Raw genomic sequence first — 15,556 nt, forward strand, 5'->3', positions numbered from 1 at the left:
CCTGGCATCATCCAGGTGCAATCTGGCTGGCGTACTTGCCAGCATAATGAAATGATCACAGCTATCCCAGCACCCAAGGAGAGAGGCTTATTTTGCATGATCAGGCACGATTCATTAGGACAAGGACAAGCTTCTGAGCCACACCCATGCATGAGGGACTTTCTCTGTTCCCAGCCTAGCTGTGTGTCCAAAGGTACATCAGAGAGCACCAACTTCTCTCTCATTACTTTCTCAAGTTTCCATCTCTTGTCTGCAAGCTGGGCTCTCCTTGTTCCTGATCTGCCATTCTGAGTGTCCAAGCTAAGCTACCAGTGTGTAAGGAGGGGTGGGTGGGCACACTGAGACCACAGTGTGGTCTTTTTTGTTGGTGGTGTTGGTCATGGGGTGGGACCTGAACTCTGGGCTTAGGCACTGTCCCTGAGCTCTTCAGTTCAAGGCTAGCGCTCTACCACTTGAGCCACAGCGCCACTTCCAGCTTTTTCTGCTTATGTGGTGCTGAGGAATGGAACCTAGGGCCTCATGCATACAAGGCAAACATTCTACCACTGAGCCACCTTCCCAGGCCCACAGTGTGGTCTTGACACAGACCCAGAACACCTGCATAGGAAAAGGCTAGACATCTTCAGGTTAGCCATTCAGCCCCTGAAAGATGTCAGGGAGACATAGGAGATATTTCCCAAACCACTGGGGTTCCTTCGTCTTCCAAAAACATCACCAGAGGAAGTTGATAGCTCAGGCCTGTCATCCCAGATATTCAGGAAGCTGAGGTCTGAGAATCGTGGTTTGAAGCCAGCCTGGGCAGGAAAGGCTGTGAGTCTTTTCTTCAATTAACCACCCAAAAGCCAGAAGTGGAGCTGTGACTCAAGTGGTAGAGGGCTAGCTTTGAGCAGAAAAGCTCAGGGACAGCACCCAAGTCCTGAGTTCAAACCCTAGTGCCAGACAGAGAGAGAGAGAGAGAGAGAGAGAGAGAGAGAGAGAGAGAGAGAGAGAGAGAGAGAGAGAGATATTAAAGCCCAGAAACTGGCATCCTTGTTTATACTGTGCTTTTTAAACATACACATAAGTAACTTTAGTGTAAGTTTGAATGATGTAGTCCCAGAATTATATATATATATATATATATATATATATATATGATGCTTCTTTTTATATATACTATACTTATGTTGAAAATAAATCAATCAGCTTAAATTCAATCCATGTGTGGTTGAGGTTCTAGATTTGCTTTGATTTTAGACTTATACTACTTATAGCTAATTACAGCCCTTCCTTTTTCTGTTTTACGAACTTACATGAAATGAGATGAGGCCATTCTATTTCAAAGCTTGAATAAATATCCTCTGTCGCACATACCACTATCATGTAGAGAAGGACAGTTTTACAAGATTGCTGGCAACTGTTGTTGCAACAGAATAACAGAATAATATGGTCTATCAGGACACTCGTGAAAGTCCAAACCCAATACAGAAATGGCAGGGTGAAAAGGCAAGATATAGGCTGGGAAGGTGGCTTAGCAGCAGAGTACTTCCCTAGCATGAATGAAGCCCTGGGTTTGATTCCTCAGTACCATATAAACAGAAAAAGTCAGAAGTGGCACTGTGGCTCAAATAGGAGAGTGCTAGCCTTGAGCAAAAGAAGCTCAGGGATAGTGTCCAGGTCCTGAGTTCAAGTCCCAGGACTGGTAAAAAAAAAAAGAAAAAGCAAGATGTAGCAGGGGCACACAACATTACTTCATGAGATAGAAGCAAAGCTAGCCCTGTGATACATGCAAGGATTCTGTGATATATATTAAGCTTTAAAGACCAAGTTTCAGATCCCAAGGTATCAAATTCATCTTAAGTGATAGCAGAGCCTTTCTATGAACTGCAAGCCTACAGGGGCTACAGCAAACAGCCCCTAAAATTTTAGGAGCATAAACATGAGCTCTTCACTCATACCCATGTCTCCCCAGGATGACCATGGGAATCTGTTCTGAGCAGCAGCCATCTGGAATATTCTCTATGCCCACGGGTAAAGAAAAAGAACATTCTAGAGGCTCTCTCCCACATGACAGGTGTCCCTTCTGCCAAAAACTCACAAGGCCAGAACCAGTCACATGACCCTAGGTCAGAGTGGTTAAAAAACCAGGAATATTATGGACAATAGTACCATATGTATATGCATGTATTTATCTATGCATGTATATGTGTATATGCGTATGTATTATATATTGTATTGGCATGCATCTGTCTTTATAATCAACTAAGTCATTTTCTGTTTCTTCCACCAACAGGAAGGCTGATCCAGTTCCCCGAATGACTACTCCTGAGAAATTGTACTCTAAGGTCATAAAGACTCTGAATTACTTGAATGCCCACCTGCCCAAGGGGAGCCATGTGATTCTGTATGGTTTGCCAGATGGAGCCTTTCTCTGGGATAATCTGCATGACAGATATCATCCTTTAGGTACCAGTGGGTGAAGACTTCCACTCCTTCACAATGTTCATGTTCCTATGTCCAATGTACACATAGTTAAATCCCTATAGGAATGCATCTGAATGAGCATCACAGAACATAGGTCAGAATGAGTGGAGGGATGAGCCCTTTGGTGCAGTATCTGAAGGTCATTGTTCAAATCAGATTCAAAGACAGAGGGGACAGAGGCTATTAGTCAAAAATTAGGACAAATCAAAAGGTAAAACTTTAAATCAGGAAACTCAGTTAATAAGTGAAATAGAGAATGAGCAGAAGATGCCCAAACAAGAAACAGAAAGCCCCAATTCCCAAACAAGAAACAGAAAGCCCCAATTCAAAGGGAGGAACTGCAAACCTCCTCTGAATGAGTTTCTCATGGGACCCATTAAGGCTCCACACCCTACAGATACATGCTTTTGGCATCCTAGCTCTCAATACCCTTAAATTTCCCCAGAAATTTCTAACTTCTAGCCACAGCTCTAATGCTTCCATTATTGTCCAAACAACATAAAAATTGTAGTCACACTAGGAAGGGCTGTTATAACTATCCTTAACCCCTAATTTCATTAGGTAGATGAAAACAGCTAAGACCAGAGAGGTGACATGGCTCATCCAAGGTCTCAGCAGTTTCTTGTGTCTATAAGCTGGGTATAGCAGAGCTCAGCTTTCTTTCAGGGGAAAGATGTCCTTCGAAAACTATTAAGTGCTCACACATGCAAGAGCTTTTCTAGATACCAGCTAACCAGCAGAGAGTACAATAGCTCTGAATCCCTGTCCATATTCCAGTAGGGAAGAAGACACCCAAAGCAAATTAGATGATGAGAAGCATGTCAGCAGGGAAGCTAAGCAGGGAGACAGACACAGGACCCTGGCCTCGGTCCTCCATTATGAGCATCTACAAGGAGAGGCTGGCCTCCCCTGTGCAGCTCACATTGAGATCACCGATCAACCACTGGCAAAGAAAAGGCTGCCCCTTCCTGCTATCATCATGCCCAACTCCTGAGACCAACCAAGCTTAAATCATGCCAGAGGTCCAGGCACATCCCTATAGTCAAGGAAGTGATACAAAGGAGGTGGTCCAAAATTCATTCTTTAATGCCCTCCAGAGAGTGGGATAAGAACACAATTTCACAATTAAGACCATCGTGAGTTTTTCCTTGCATATATAATGCTTTGTGCAGCTTTTCCATCTCCTTTTGTCCCCTTCCTATAGCCCCAACTTAAGTCATCCTTACCTCCTCCTTCAGGAAATCCCATCCTGTTCACACAAGAAAGGAGTGTGTCCCCTTTAACCTGCTCTTAAAGGGATTTCCACTCTTCATTCTAACCTCATACCACTGAGGATGAAGCCATTCTCCTTCAGCTTCCTGAAATGTATCCCAGGTACAACCATTAAAGCAAAACATTACCCTGCCTCATCTAAGGAAAACAAGCCCTGTGGTTCACAAGGCTCTAACAGCGCCTTTGAGAAACAAGTGTGGGCACCCAGGGAAGATTTGCATTCCATTCTAGGGTGCCTTGCCTTTAAAGAACACTTGCCACTTGGGCGGAGACAGGTTGTCTGAACCCCGAGATGTGTGTAGCCCCCACCCCGCTCAACAGATTCCCTCAAAACTGTTTAATTCTCCTGTGCTTGGAATTGAGAGGGAAAGGAAGATGGCAGACAGGTGACATGTGTTCCCAGTTTCCTCCATGGAAACGTGACTTTGACTTTTCTGTTTTCAAATCTCATTCGGTTTCCATAAACTCTAGTTAGACATTTTCTCCTTCCCCCGTGTGTGTGTGTGTGTGTGTGTGTGTGTGTGTGTGTGTGTGTGTGTGTGTGTGTGTGTGTGTGTGTGTCACACAATCACTTGATTTAATCAGTATAGGTAATAATGATCCCATGAAATTTGTGGGGGAGAAAAAAGTGAAAGGAAGAAAAAACTTGATTAGAGGTCTCTATAAGCCATGGTTCTCAGCCAGCTGTGAGAGGAGGTGCTACTGGCATCTAGTGGAGAGAGCCATTTATTCTATATAAACAGCCTTTAATTTGGGGGCGGGGATACCAATTAGGGAAAAAGTTGAAGCCATCTAAAATGTGTTTAATATGTTTAAGTAATTATTCACATCCCAAATTATCCCTGATGCCTGGTTGCCATGGAAAAATAGGTTATATACTTCTTAAAGAGGTATCAAGGTCCTTTCTAGAAAGAATAGGGAGGAAGGTAGGACTCTGGCTTGTGCATAGTCCTTCAATGGGGCTCATCACGCTCATAAGATGGAGAGAGGGGACGGCTGCCCTCACACTCCCCGCCTCCAGGTTGTCCAATCTCCAGGTTAGCATAGCCCTTATCCCAATCAGTAGCCTGACACTCGAGTCAGACTCCCAGAGCTCTGAGCTACAAGTTGGGTGGAGCAGAAACAAGTTGGGTGGAGGGGGGAGTGAGGGAGGGGAGAGAGAGAGAGAAAGAGAGAGAGAGAGAGAGAGAGAGAGAGAGAGAGAGAGAGAGAGAGTTAGAGTTCTGATTGCTTCTTTATTTGAGCCTAGAAACATGATTATGAGAAACTCCAGTTTTGACTGTAGCTACCACTTAAAGATTAGAAGTCAGGGAACAGAGGGTCTGGGGACCTAGGAGAGAGGCCCCTGGTCAGTGATACATTCTCTACTACCTCCTTCCCCTAAGGTAAGACAACCGAGCATAGCACTCCCCCCCAAAGAAAAGGTGAAGGCACAGCATGAGATCCCCAGAACAAACATGCTCCCATGTCACCCCTACCAGGGAGGAGAGTGTATTAGTTTCCTTTGTCATCTCTCCTCTGTTTCATAACAACCCCAGTTTGAACAAAGAAAGAAGAGGGCAGCCAGCAAGAAAACAAAGGCCAGACAGAAACAGATATGAGAAGAGGGAGGAGCCTGGGTGAGGAAAAGAGGTGGAAGGTATCAGTCACACAGCTGGGTAGGCGGGCCTGAGACTAGCAGGGTCTCATAGAGGAAGTGGACAAAGTGGAAAAAGCCATAAAGGAAAGAAAGTAGAAGTAAAGCTTCAGTGTGGAGAGCAGGGATTGGGGAATGCAGGAGCTCAGGGCTCCACATTGGCTCACGAAAATGAAGCCAAGGTAGATGCCAGTGGTTTGGGATTTGCCTAAAATGTGAAGAAGCAGAAGCTCTTGCAGAAAAGAGACCTGGCGTGTCACTGTGACTTTAAAGCCCGTGACTTTTCATCGTAAGATTCTTTCACCCACCCTGAGATCAATATATTTTCCTCAATCACAAGCAAATGGAACCTATCTTTTGGTGTAAGCCATCTGAGGTATAAGTGAAAAATCAGACTGTATTCCATCCCCTTCCATCTTCCACTTCACTCTGAGATAGGTCCTATTATCCACTTTGGTGTTTCCCCGCCCCCCCCCCAGAGTATAAGAAGTATTAATGGGTGCAGTCACTCACCTGGAGATTGGGGTGGGGGCACTGAAATTGGTATGTCAGCCACAGCATGAAAATTGACCGACCACCTCTGGGGCTAGATAAGCTAGAAGAAGAAAGAAGGGAGCAGAGAATAAATACTGCCCCAGATTCAGACTCTATTGCTGATGCTTAGAGAGGATCTGTATGACCCCCATCTCCCACGAACTGATCAAGGTTCAAGTAAGAGAACCACGGGGCAGCCCCTAGCCCATTGCCATAAAGGGAAACAAAACATGCTGGTTTCCCCATCCTTCCCAAGCATATAGTCTGGAGGCCTTCACCAGACTGCAGGGAGCACTCCATGGTAAGAACTTCAGATGCTCAGAATGCTCTGCCCGTGCCTCCACATGGGACAGTGGGGCCGGTCAGGCCTGGATATACTATAAACTTAAAAAGAAAACTTCAGATCCACTGAATATCCCAGTAACCCTCAAAAGCTTGGCGTTTCTTGCCATTTCCAGGAGAAAGGCCTGGTTCTGTGCATGAGCAAGACACTCTGGTCTAGAAAGAGCACAGGATATTTCTTCCCACTTCCCTGGAGCCAAGAGGAGTCCCATCCTCCAGTCTTTACCCCACCAAGAGCTCTGCAGGGGAGGAAACTCCCTAAGGACCCACCCCATCTTGGGGCCTGAATTTCTAAGGACACAGAAAGAAGCAAAGCTCAGGCATTCTTCAATGGCAATGCTCAATCATGCAGCCGTTTGGCATCAGGATCACAAGTATACGTCACTGAATATTGCTGTGTCTGATTACGTATGACATGCCAGACCCTTTGTGTTTTCCAGGTCAGCTAAATAAAGACGTGACCTATGCACAGTTCTTCTCCTTCCTGAGCTGCCTCCAAGTGAGCCTGTCACCTAATTCTCTATGACCACACACACATACACATGAGATGGGCATGTGCACGTGCATGCACACATGTGCATCTACACACATGACCACACACACGACACACAAGTATGGATACATGCACATGCATGCACACCCCAAACCCCTGACACATGTACATGACACACATTAGCATGGACATATGCACACAGATGGACATGTATATGTTTGTGTACACATACATGATTGTGAATACATACATATGCACAACAAATACATTTGTATGTATACCTACATGCACATACACAAATACACATGCACACATACACACACACACACACTCGTTACTCAGATCTATTTCTATCTAATCAAAATGATGTGTTTCTACTCTCAGGTTACCCCCTGTCATGGCTGGTTGACTTCCAACAAGACTCTCCGGACTCTTACTTCAGAGGTAGGACGCCACACCTATCCATACCACCTTTGATCCCCTATGTTTGAGACTGCTTCCCTATTCTGACATTCTGGTGCAAGATGGCCACCAAGCTGGTGAACAATGAAATCAATCTTCCAAGGAGTAGGAGGAGCCAAGACAACATCAGTGCACTGTGTCTCCTGGGAGGTCTCCAGGCTGGCCTCTCTCTCTCTCTCTCTCTCTCTCTCTACACACACACACACACACACACACACACACACACACATACACACACACACACACAGCTGTTTCAACAGCTCCTGGGTGTGGGTGAGGAGATGGAGGGGTGAGTAAGGTCAGCCCTATACAACTGATGTTCTCTAGAGGTCAAAAAGGAATCTTTAGAGCCAGGTACCAGTGGCTCATGACTGTAATCCTAGCTACTCAGGAGGCTGAGGTCTGAGGATCATGGTTCAATGCTAGCCTGTGCAGGCAGGTCTATGAGACTCTTATCTACAATTAACAAGCAAAAAACACCCCAAACAAACAAAAACGAAAACCAATTGAAAGTGTAGACATAGCTCCAGGGTAGAATACCAGCTTTGAGCAAAAAAGCCAAGTGAGAAGATGAAGCCCTAAGTTCACCCTAGTGCCAACACAAAAACAAACAGCACTGTGATGAGTGGTGGTAGATATAAAGATGAGCTTTGTGTGTGCATTTCTATCCCTTAAGACTACTTCCTATAAAAATTGTTGGGTCAAAGGGTATGGCCATGTTTAAGGATTCAGTCTTTGTTGCCAAATTGCAATTGAGAGAGGCAAAACTAATCTACATTCTTATTCACCTGTCCCCAACGGCATTCAGTATTATCAGGGTTCTTCATTTCATCATTGCCAGTCCCATGGGAAATGGAAGGTCTTATTATTTTAATCAGCACTGATTTGATTCCTAATGAACAGTCACATTTTTCATATGTTCGTTGGTCTTTTGCACACGAATAGAATTTAATGTGCTGCGCTGTTCTCTCTTGATTACTTGGAGAAAGGAAGATAGAGAGAGAGGTCTGGGGAAGATCGATTTCTTTGTTCTGCCTGAATTGTCTCACAAAAGTCAAAGTCTCACAGAATTCTCTTTCTCTTATACTCAGAGAGCAGAAGAACTGTCCAATACCCTGAAAAAAATTACAACCAGTGAGAAATTTACAAACTTCGATCTTTTCTACCTGGATTTTGCCTTCCAAGAAAGTAAGTTGCTTGGTTTTAAATATTAACAGAGGAAAGACACAACAGATACAGTGGAGAACACCAGGGCAATCTGTTATAAAGCAGTGAGCAGCAGATTAGGCAGGATTAATCCTGCCTATCCTGACACCAAGAGCTCTCAATATTGGGGGAGGGGGAGGGAAGGTAAAGAGTAAGTGAGGATCTGGGGAAATTTGCTTCCTTTAATTCATCATCATTTTACCATCTGTGAAGCTCTGGGGATATAGCTCAGTCATAGAGCTCTTGCTTAGCATCCCAAGATCCTATATTTGATCCACAGCACAGCATAAAAAGAAAAGGAAAAGAAATAGTGGGGACTAGGAATGTGGCTTAGTGGTAGAGTGCTTGCCTAGCATGCATGAAGCCCTGGTTTGATTCCTCAGTACCACATACACAGAAAAAGCCAGAAGTGGCACTGTGGCTCAAGAGGTAGAATACTAGCCTTGAGCCAAAGAAGCTCAGGGATAGTGTCCAGGCCCTGAGTTCAAGCCCCAGAACTGATAAAAAGAAAAATGAAAGAAAGAAGTATCAGAATCTTTGAAGCAATAGAGCCACTGACCATTTGGACAGAACTTTGGATAGGTAGCCTTGAGACTAATAGAACCAAGCTAGCTTGTTCTGTTCAGGTTTGGCAATGTCTTGCTTACCTATAGCTAAAGATGGGGTGAAAATATTGAGAGGTAAAATATTGAAGGGGTGATGAGATAGGGCACTGGAATAGTCAGGAATAGACTGGAATAGATTCCATATTGCATAAAGCTGTAGGACCCAATGAGAATCTCTCTAAAGGAAGGTCCCATTGATTTGGCTGTGGTGAGCTGTGGTGTGGCTCAGTCACACCATACCTACCCAGCAAGCTTGAGGCTTGAGCTTATATCTCATACCATTAAAAAAAGAACTCATCCGTGGCAAAGCACTCAAGTTATGTCCCATCTTTCTGGAAAGAACATTAGGTTTCTTTGTAGCATGACTAGAGCTATTGATTTATCCTTTGCATTTGTACTCTGAGAAAATGGTATTTATTAATTATAATCCATCCAGATTCATTTTCACTGCTAAGCAATTTTCCTATAAGAGAACCCCTCCCTTACCCCCAGTTGATGGACTGCCAGCTGAGATGGTGCTAATGAAAAGCTTTTCAGGGTTTGCAAAGAATGGGAGGCTTCTCGCCCAGAATTTATCATTCTATCCCCTTCCGTCCCTCTTCCTTCCTCGCCTCTAGCCCAAGCATCTGGGAAGGAGCAGACGGCCATCATGAATTATTAGTCATTACATTAGCTGACACGTTGTGCATTGCAGACTCAATTCTGAACATCTTTTCAACAAGTCTCATCACCTTTAACTAGATTTCTTGCCTGCATGATACATATCTCTCTCATGGGGAGAGACATTTTGATAAACTACTTCTCATTAAAAGGCAGACTTAAAAGCTCATTAACAAATTCTTTTGTGTAAACACACGCATCACCATATAGCCTGTGCTCCTCAACAACCTGGAACATAGATAACCCTATAAGACATATAATAATGTCTAACATTCACATGGGACTGTGTGATCTCTACCGCTGACATTTATTACCACTCAGGCTGTCGGCCATTCTCTGAGCATGCCTAACCCTCCTTCTCTCCCCGCTCCCCCCTGCCTTCTCCAGACCATCATATCTACCTAACAATATGTGGTGATGATGAGGTGGATGAATTTGCCATCCCATAAATGCCAGTGCCTAAGACGAGTACCAGGCTGTTGCACACTTGCTTCTCCAAGTATGTTCTAGAGAAGAAAAATCAACACCATGCTGGATTACAAATGCAGAGTCTCAGGCCCCACTCCATGTCTAGCTAATCCAAATCTGTGTTCAAACACAATCCCCAGGTAATCTACAATACATTAATTCTCTAATGCTACAAAATTAAGAGTTTGGTCACTGTCAGATTGTGTGCAGGTGTGCAAGTGCATGCACACACATAGGCATGTGCATGCCAAGCCTGGGGTTTGAACTCAGGGCTTAAGTGCTGTCCTGAGTTTCTTTTGCTCAAGGCTAGTGCTCTACAACTAGAGTCACAGCTCTGTAGCTAGGATTACAGGCTAAGCCACCAGTGCCTGGGCATGTCAGGCACAACTCTGTGCCAAGTGTTGTTCAGGTAGTGGAAATCTAATTTTTAATCAAACAGAACTATCTCCATAGACAGTTAGAGCAGAGAGTTTTATCCTTGACCCATCTCACTGCATTGGCAAACCAGCATGTTTCCAAGCAAAGCCTGGTCGGCTCCATCCTGTCCTCAACCAACAATGAACATAGCACCAAAGCAATGATCTCTGTTCATCTGAGCAGAACATGCACACCCACTTGGTAGCAACTGCTCAGGCATTCCACAGGTTCCATCAATAGTCTCTGTTTTGTAATCTTCCACAATTTATTAAAAATAAAATCCTGAAGCCGGACGCCAGTGGCTCACACCTGTAATCCTAGATACTCAGGAGGCTGAGATCTGAGGATCGTGGTTCAAAGCCAGCCTGGGCATGATAGTCCACGAGACTCTTATCTCCAATAAACCATTCAGAAAACTGGAAGTGATGCTGTGGTTCAAGTGACAGAGAGCTAGCCTTGAGCTGAAAAAGCTGAGGGACAGCGCCCAGGCCCAGAGTTCAAGCCCCACAACCAACAAAAAAAAGAAAAAATGAAAATTTTTTTTAAAATCCTGAGCTGAACACCAGTAGTTCATACCAGTAATCCTAGCTACTCATGAGACTGAGAACTTAGGGTCATGATTTGAAGCCAGCCTGGCAGGAAAGTCTATGGGACTCTTATCTCCAATGAACTGACAAAAATGTAAAAGCAATATGGCTTAAGTGGTTAGGCACTAGCCTTGAGTAGAAAAAACAAAACAAAACAAAAAAAGCAAGCAAGATCGTAAGGCCTTAAGTTCAAATCCCTGTACTGGGAGAAAAATAATAATTTTAGTGTCTAATTTTGGCTCAGGGCCTTTATCATCTTCTCTGTTTGAAGTTAATGGCACACTACAAGGACACACAATGGACACAGTGGGAGGACAGCAGAGACAGAAGGACAGCACCCCAGGACCTGCCTACAGGCTGCTGTGATACAGAAGCCTTCATTTAGGAGCTATGAACCACCATGGCTACTTGTGAAAGTGTTGCATTCTTTAATCTAGTTTCCAAAAACTATGGTGATATCTTGACTCAGGACCAAGTTAAGATTTTTTTTGTGTCATGGGACTTGAACTCAGGGCCCAGGAGCTGTCCCTGAGCTCTTTTGCTCAAGGCTAACACTCTACCACTTTTGAGCCATAGTTCCATTTCTGGTTTTGTAATAGTTAATTTGAAATAAGAGTCTCACAGACTTTCCTGCCTGGGCTTCACCTTGAACCACAATCCTCAGTTCTCAGCTTCCTGAGTAGCTAGGATGACAGGCATGAGCCACCTGCAGCCAGCAAGTTAAGAGATTTTAAATGCTTTAGCATTTATCAGAGTAGGCAAAGAGGTCATGGACCCCTGAGTCCATCTTTGGAAGTAACTACTCATGATTGAAGCTCATCATCTTAGAAACCAGGACCACACATCCTGGAAAGCACTCCATGTTGGTGAAACGTACTGGAATAGAAAGAGGCCAGAGCTTGTCGCTGTCTACTTTTCCCAATTCAGACACAAACAGCTATGTATCCTGGAGGAGATTAACCACTCAGTCTTTGTTTCTTTTTATGTAAGTATGGTACCTCAACCACAGGCTTTATGCAAAGATTCAGTGAGACAGAACTTGCAAAGTCATAAGGACTTGGCAGCTGGCATGAATGACCTGATCAATGATGTTTCTCAATCAACTTCTGTGCTCTTCCACATAGTAAAAGTCTCTTCCCTTTCAAGGTCCAACCCAGCTCCTATCACCATTCATGCCTGAGGATTTCTTTGTGTTCCTTCAAGAAAGATATGATAGAGACCAAACTCATCATCTCTTTGGTCCAATTGAGTCACTTGGGAAGGCTGCAGTGTTCTTCTCAGTTCTGTAACTGTCCCTCTTCTCACCTCAGCACTACACCGAAGCTGACTCTGGCAGGAGAAATGGCCTCATTTTTCACAGCACTGAAATTCACATCATCGTGATAGAGTGAATTACAGCTGAGGGGCCCCGACATTTGAGGGGAGTTACCAACCTATTTGTCCCCATTCCACAGCCCCATCCAGTGCTGAAAGCGAATAGCACATCCCCACAGAATTTTTGGTCTTTTGCTGACTCACTCTTCAATTGTTGATGAACTAAGCAGAGACAGCAATTTTTCCTCCCTTCAGGAAATGTCAACTTAATCAGGTGATGTCCTTTCTCACAGTTAGTACCCCTACCTCCCTGACAGAGGAAGGAAATGTCACTTGGCTGACAAAGTCATTTTTACACTGACAGTTTAAATATACCTCCAGCTGCCCTCAGCTTCCAGGACAACTCAATTGAAAAACCATAATTTTCCATCCCCTTACCCCATATATTTTTGCCAGTGACTTCATGGTATACACTAGAGTGAAGATGTCTCTCTAAAATGCCTGGTGGTACATGTTTGCTCTCATACGTGGAAGTTAGATCTAAATTATGAAAGTATATAAAGGGTCATACGCAGATACACACAAATAGACTATAGTATACACAAGGGAGAATTCGGATGGTGCAACACCTTTGAACAATTAACTGATAGTTTAACAAAATGAATACTAGGAAGCTGTAACATATTCTGTCTGAGGTGGGTGGAGCTTAAGGCAATGGAGGTAGATGAATGGAGACAGGAATGGTGGGTAAATAGTCAATGTGAAAACAGAACCAGGTCATTTAAAGGAATGGGTGAGAGCCAGGCACTGGTGATCATGCCTATAATCCTCGCTACTCAGGAAGAGGAGATCTGAGGATTGTGGTTTGAAGCCAGTCAGGGCAGGAAAGTCTATAAGCTTCTTTATCTCCACTAAACTATCCAAGAACAGCTGGAAGCAGAGCTACTGCTCAAGTGGTAGAGCACTAGCTTTGAACAAAAGAAGCTCAGAGACAGCACTCAAGCCCAGGGACCAGCATGATAGATAAATAAATAAATAAATAAAGAGATTGGGAAAGAAAGGAGAGAAAAATGGAAGGGGGTGACATTGCTTAAGACACATTCTACTCATAACTGGCATGGTGAATTAAAACCCCTTTGTCCAGCTACTGAAAGCTAATTTTAAAATGTCTGCCAATGTTATGATTTGTTGAAGAGCTACCAAGTATCATGGCACTTTCTTCCTCCACCATTTCTGTTGGTTGCTCTTTCCAAAAGCTGGTCATTAGTAATAGGTTTTTAAAGAGGCTGCCAAGTAAGAACAACACCACACACATGGTATTCAGGTAAGGGTCAGGTTTATTCATCGGAGGTGCTGGCACCATGCCAGGTTGGCACTCCATGCAGCTGGAAAGAAGGGGGGAAGGTGTGGCCAGGTAAAGGGAGATGGGACCAGGTAAGAGGAGGTAGGACAGGGTGGGTGTGGCCACATCGGGTCCAGAAGTGACCTCCGCAGATGCAGATGTGATCTCTTCCAGGTGTGCCAGTTGCCTAGGTAATGCAGGTAGTGGGCGGAGACTTAGCTGCAAAGAGGGCGGAGTCTGCTCGCCATCCAGGAGCGGACCTTACAATTAGCAGAGTTGTTCTGACTTCACAAAGAAAATACATTGGAACCAAAGGTGGTCCAGGATAGTTCTGGAAATTTAATTCAGCAGCAATTCTCAAGAATAGATAGGAATTCATCTTTCTATCTTTATTTTATTTATTTGTTGTTACTGTGGGGTTTTTTTTCATTTTTATGAATTTTTTTAAAATTTCATTGTCAAGAGCCGGCCACCAGTAGCTCATGCCTGTAAAAAAAAAATCCTAGCTAATCAGGAGGTTGAGATCTGAAGATCACAGTTCAAAACCAGCCAGGGCAGGTTTATTTCCAATAAACCACCAGAAAACCAGAAGTGGTGCTGTGGCTTAAGATGCAGAGTGCTTGCCTTGCGCTGAAGAGCTGAGGGACAGCACCCAGGCCCAGAGTTCAAGCCCTACAATCGACCAAAAAAAAAAAAATTAATTGTCAAGGTGTTGTACAGAAGGATTACAGTTACATAAGATAGTGATTACATTTCTTGTATAACTTGTGACCCCTTCCCTCATTTTTCTCCCTCTTTCCTTCCCTTCCATCCACCCCCAAGTTGTACAGATCATTTCCAACTTATTATCTTGTGCGTATCACTTTGCATAGGTTTCCCCCTTTGTCCTTTGTCTCACCATTTTGTTGCTCCCCTTCCCTTCCCTAGTTCAGATAAATGTATATACAATACCTAGGGTACCAAAATTGGATGCAGTAACAATAGGGGATAAACCATAGTTGGGCGGGGGGGGGGGGGAGAAAAGAATAAGAAATTACATAGTGCATTGAGAACAACAACAAAGAAAAACCTCTTGTGTCCATATGACCATATAAGATGATGTTGCTGTGTTATGTGTGCTGGTTCGAGGGCTTGAATTCAGGGCCTGTGGGTTGTCCCTGAACTTTTGTACTCAAGGCTAGGGGTCTACCACTTGAGCCATAGCTCCACTTCTGCCTTTCTGTGTGGTTAATTGGAGATAAGAATTTCTTGGACTTTTCTTGTCTGGGACTGGCTTCAAGCTGTGATCCTCAGATTGCAACATCCTGAGTAGCTGGGATTATAGGTGTGGCCACAGGCACCCAGCTCATTTCCCTATTTTGAAGGATAATCTGAGGTAAGGAAACTGACCAATTTACAATGTTACCCCCGAACCGGCTCTCTCTCTTCTAAAATTAGAGATGAGATAAAGACCACAGTCTTCTATTACATTTCTCTTGAGAAAGTAGGATTTCATCCAGAGATTTTTACAAAAGGATCACTTTTCCGTCTTGTAACAGCCAAGGTGCAGATCAAACCTTATAGTCTTGTCTGCGAATTACTGAAGCTATCTTTAAATTTTCCAACCCTTCTATCTACTTCAATGCAATGACTGGTGCTTTGAAGACACATCATCATGTGAGAAAATTATATTTTCCCGATGAATGGGCCCATCACAGCTTTGGTAACCTTGTGGCTTTTTCTTTGAATACTTTCTGTATTATTTTCTATGGCAAG

General features: G+C 43.9%; 1 protein-coding gene across 3 annotated transcripts in view; it reads left to right on the top strand.

The window, feature by feature from the left end:
* The window catches only part of Aoah (acyloxyacyl hydrolase), a 152,881-nt gene that overhangs the window by 129,113 nt on the left and 8,212 nt on the right, over positions 1 to 15,556 (top strand). For all 3 annotated transcript variants that reach the window (XM_070014188.1, XM_070014189.1, XM_070014190.1), the window contains 4 exons: positions 2,273 to 2,445; positions 6,688 to 6,746; positions 7,125 to 7,184; positions 8,294 to 8,390. In XM_070014188.1, coding sequence (XP_069870289.1) covers positions 2,273 to 2,445; positions 6,688 to 6,746; positions 7,125 to 7,184; positions 8,294 to 8,390 — 389 coding nt within the window. The remainder of the gene's footprint in view (positions 1 to 2,272; positions 2,446 to 6,687; positions 6,747 to 7,124; positions 7,185 to 8,293; positions 8,391 to 15,556) is intronic.

The sequence above is a fragment of the Dipodomys merriami genome, unplaced genomic scaffold, assembly GCF_024711535.1.
Source record: "Dipodomys merriami isolate MVZ:Mamm:240054 unplaced genomic scaffold, mDipMer1.0.p SCAF_94, whole genome shotgun sequence".
Classification (NCBI taxonomy): Eukaryota; Metazoa; Chordata; class Mammalia; order Rodentia; family Heteromyidae; genus Dipodomys; species Dipodomys merriami.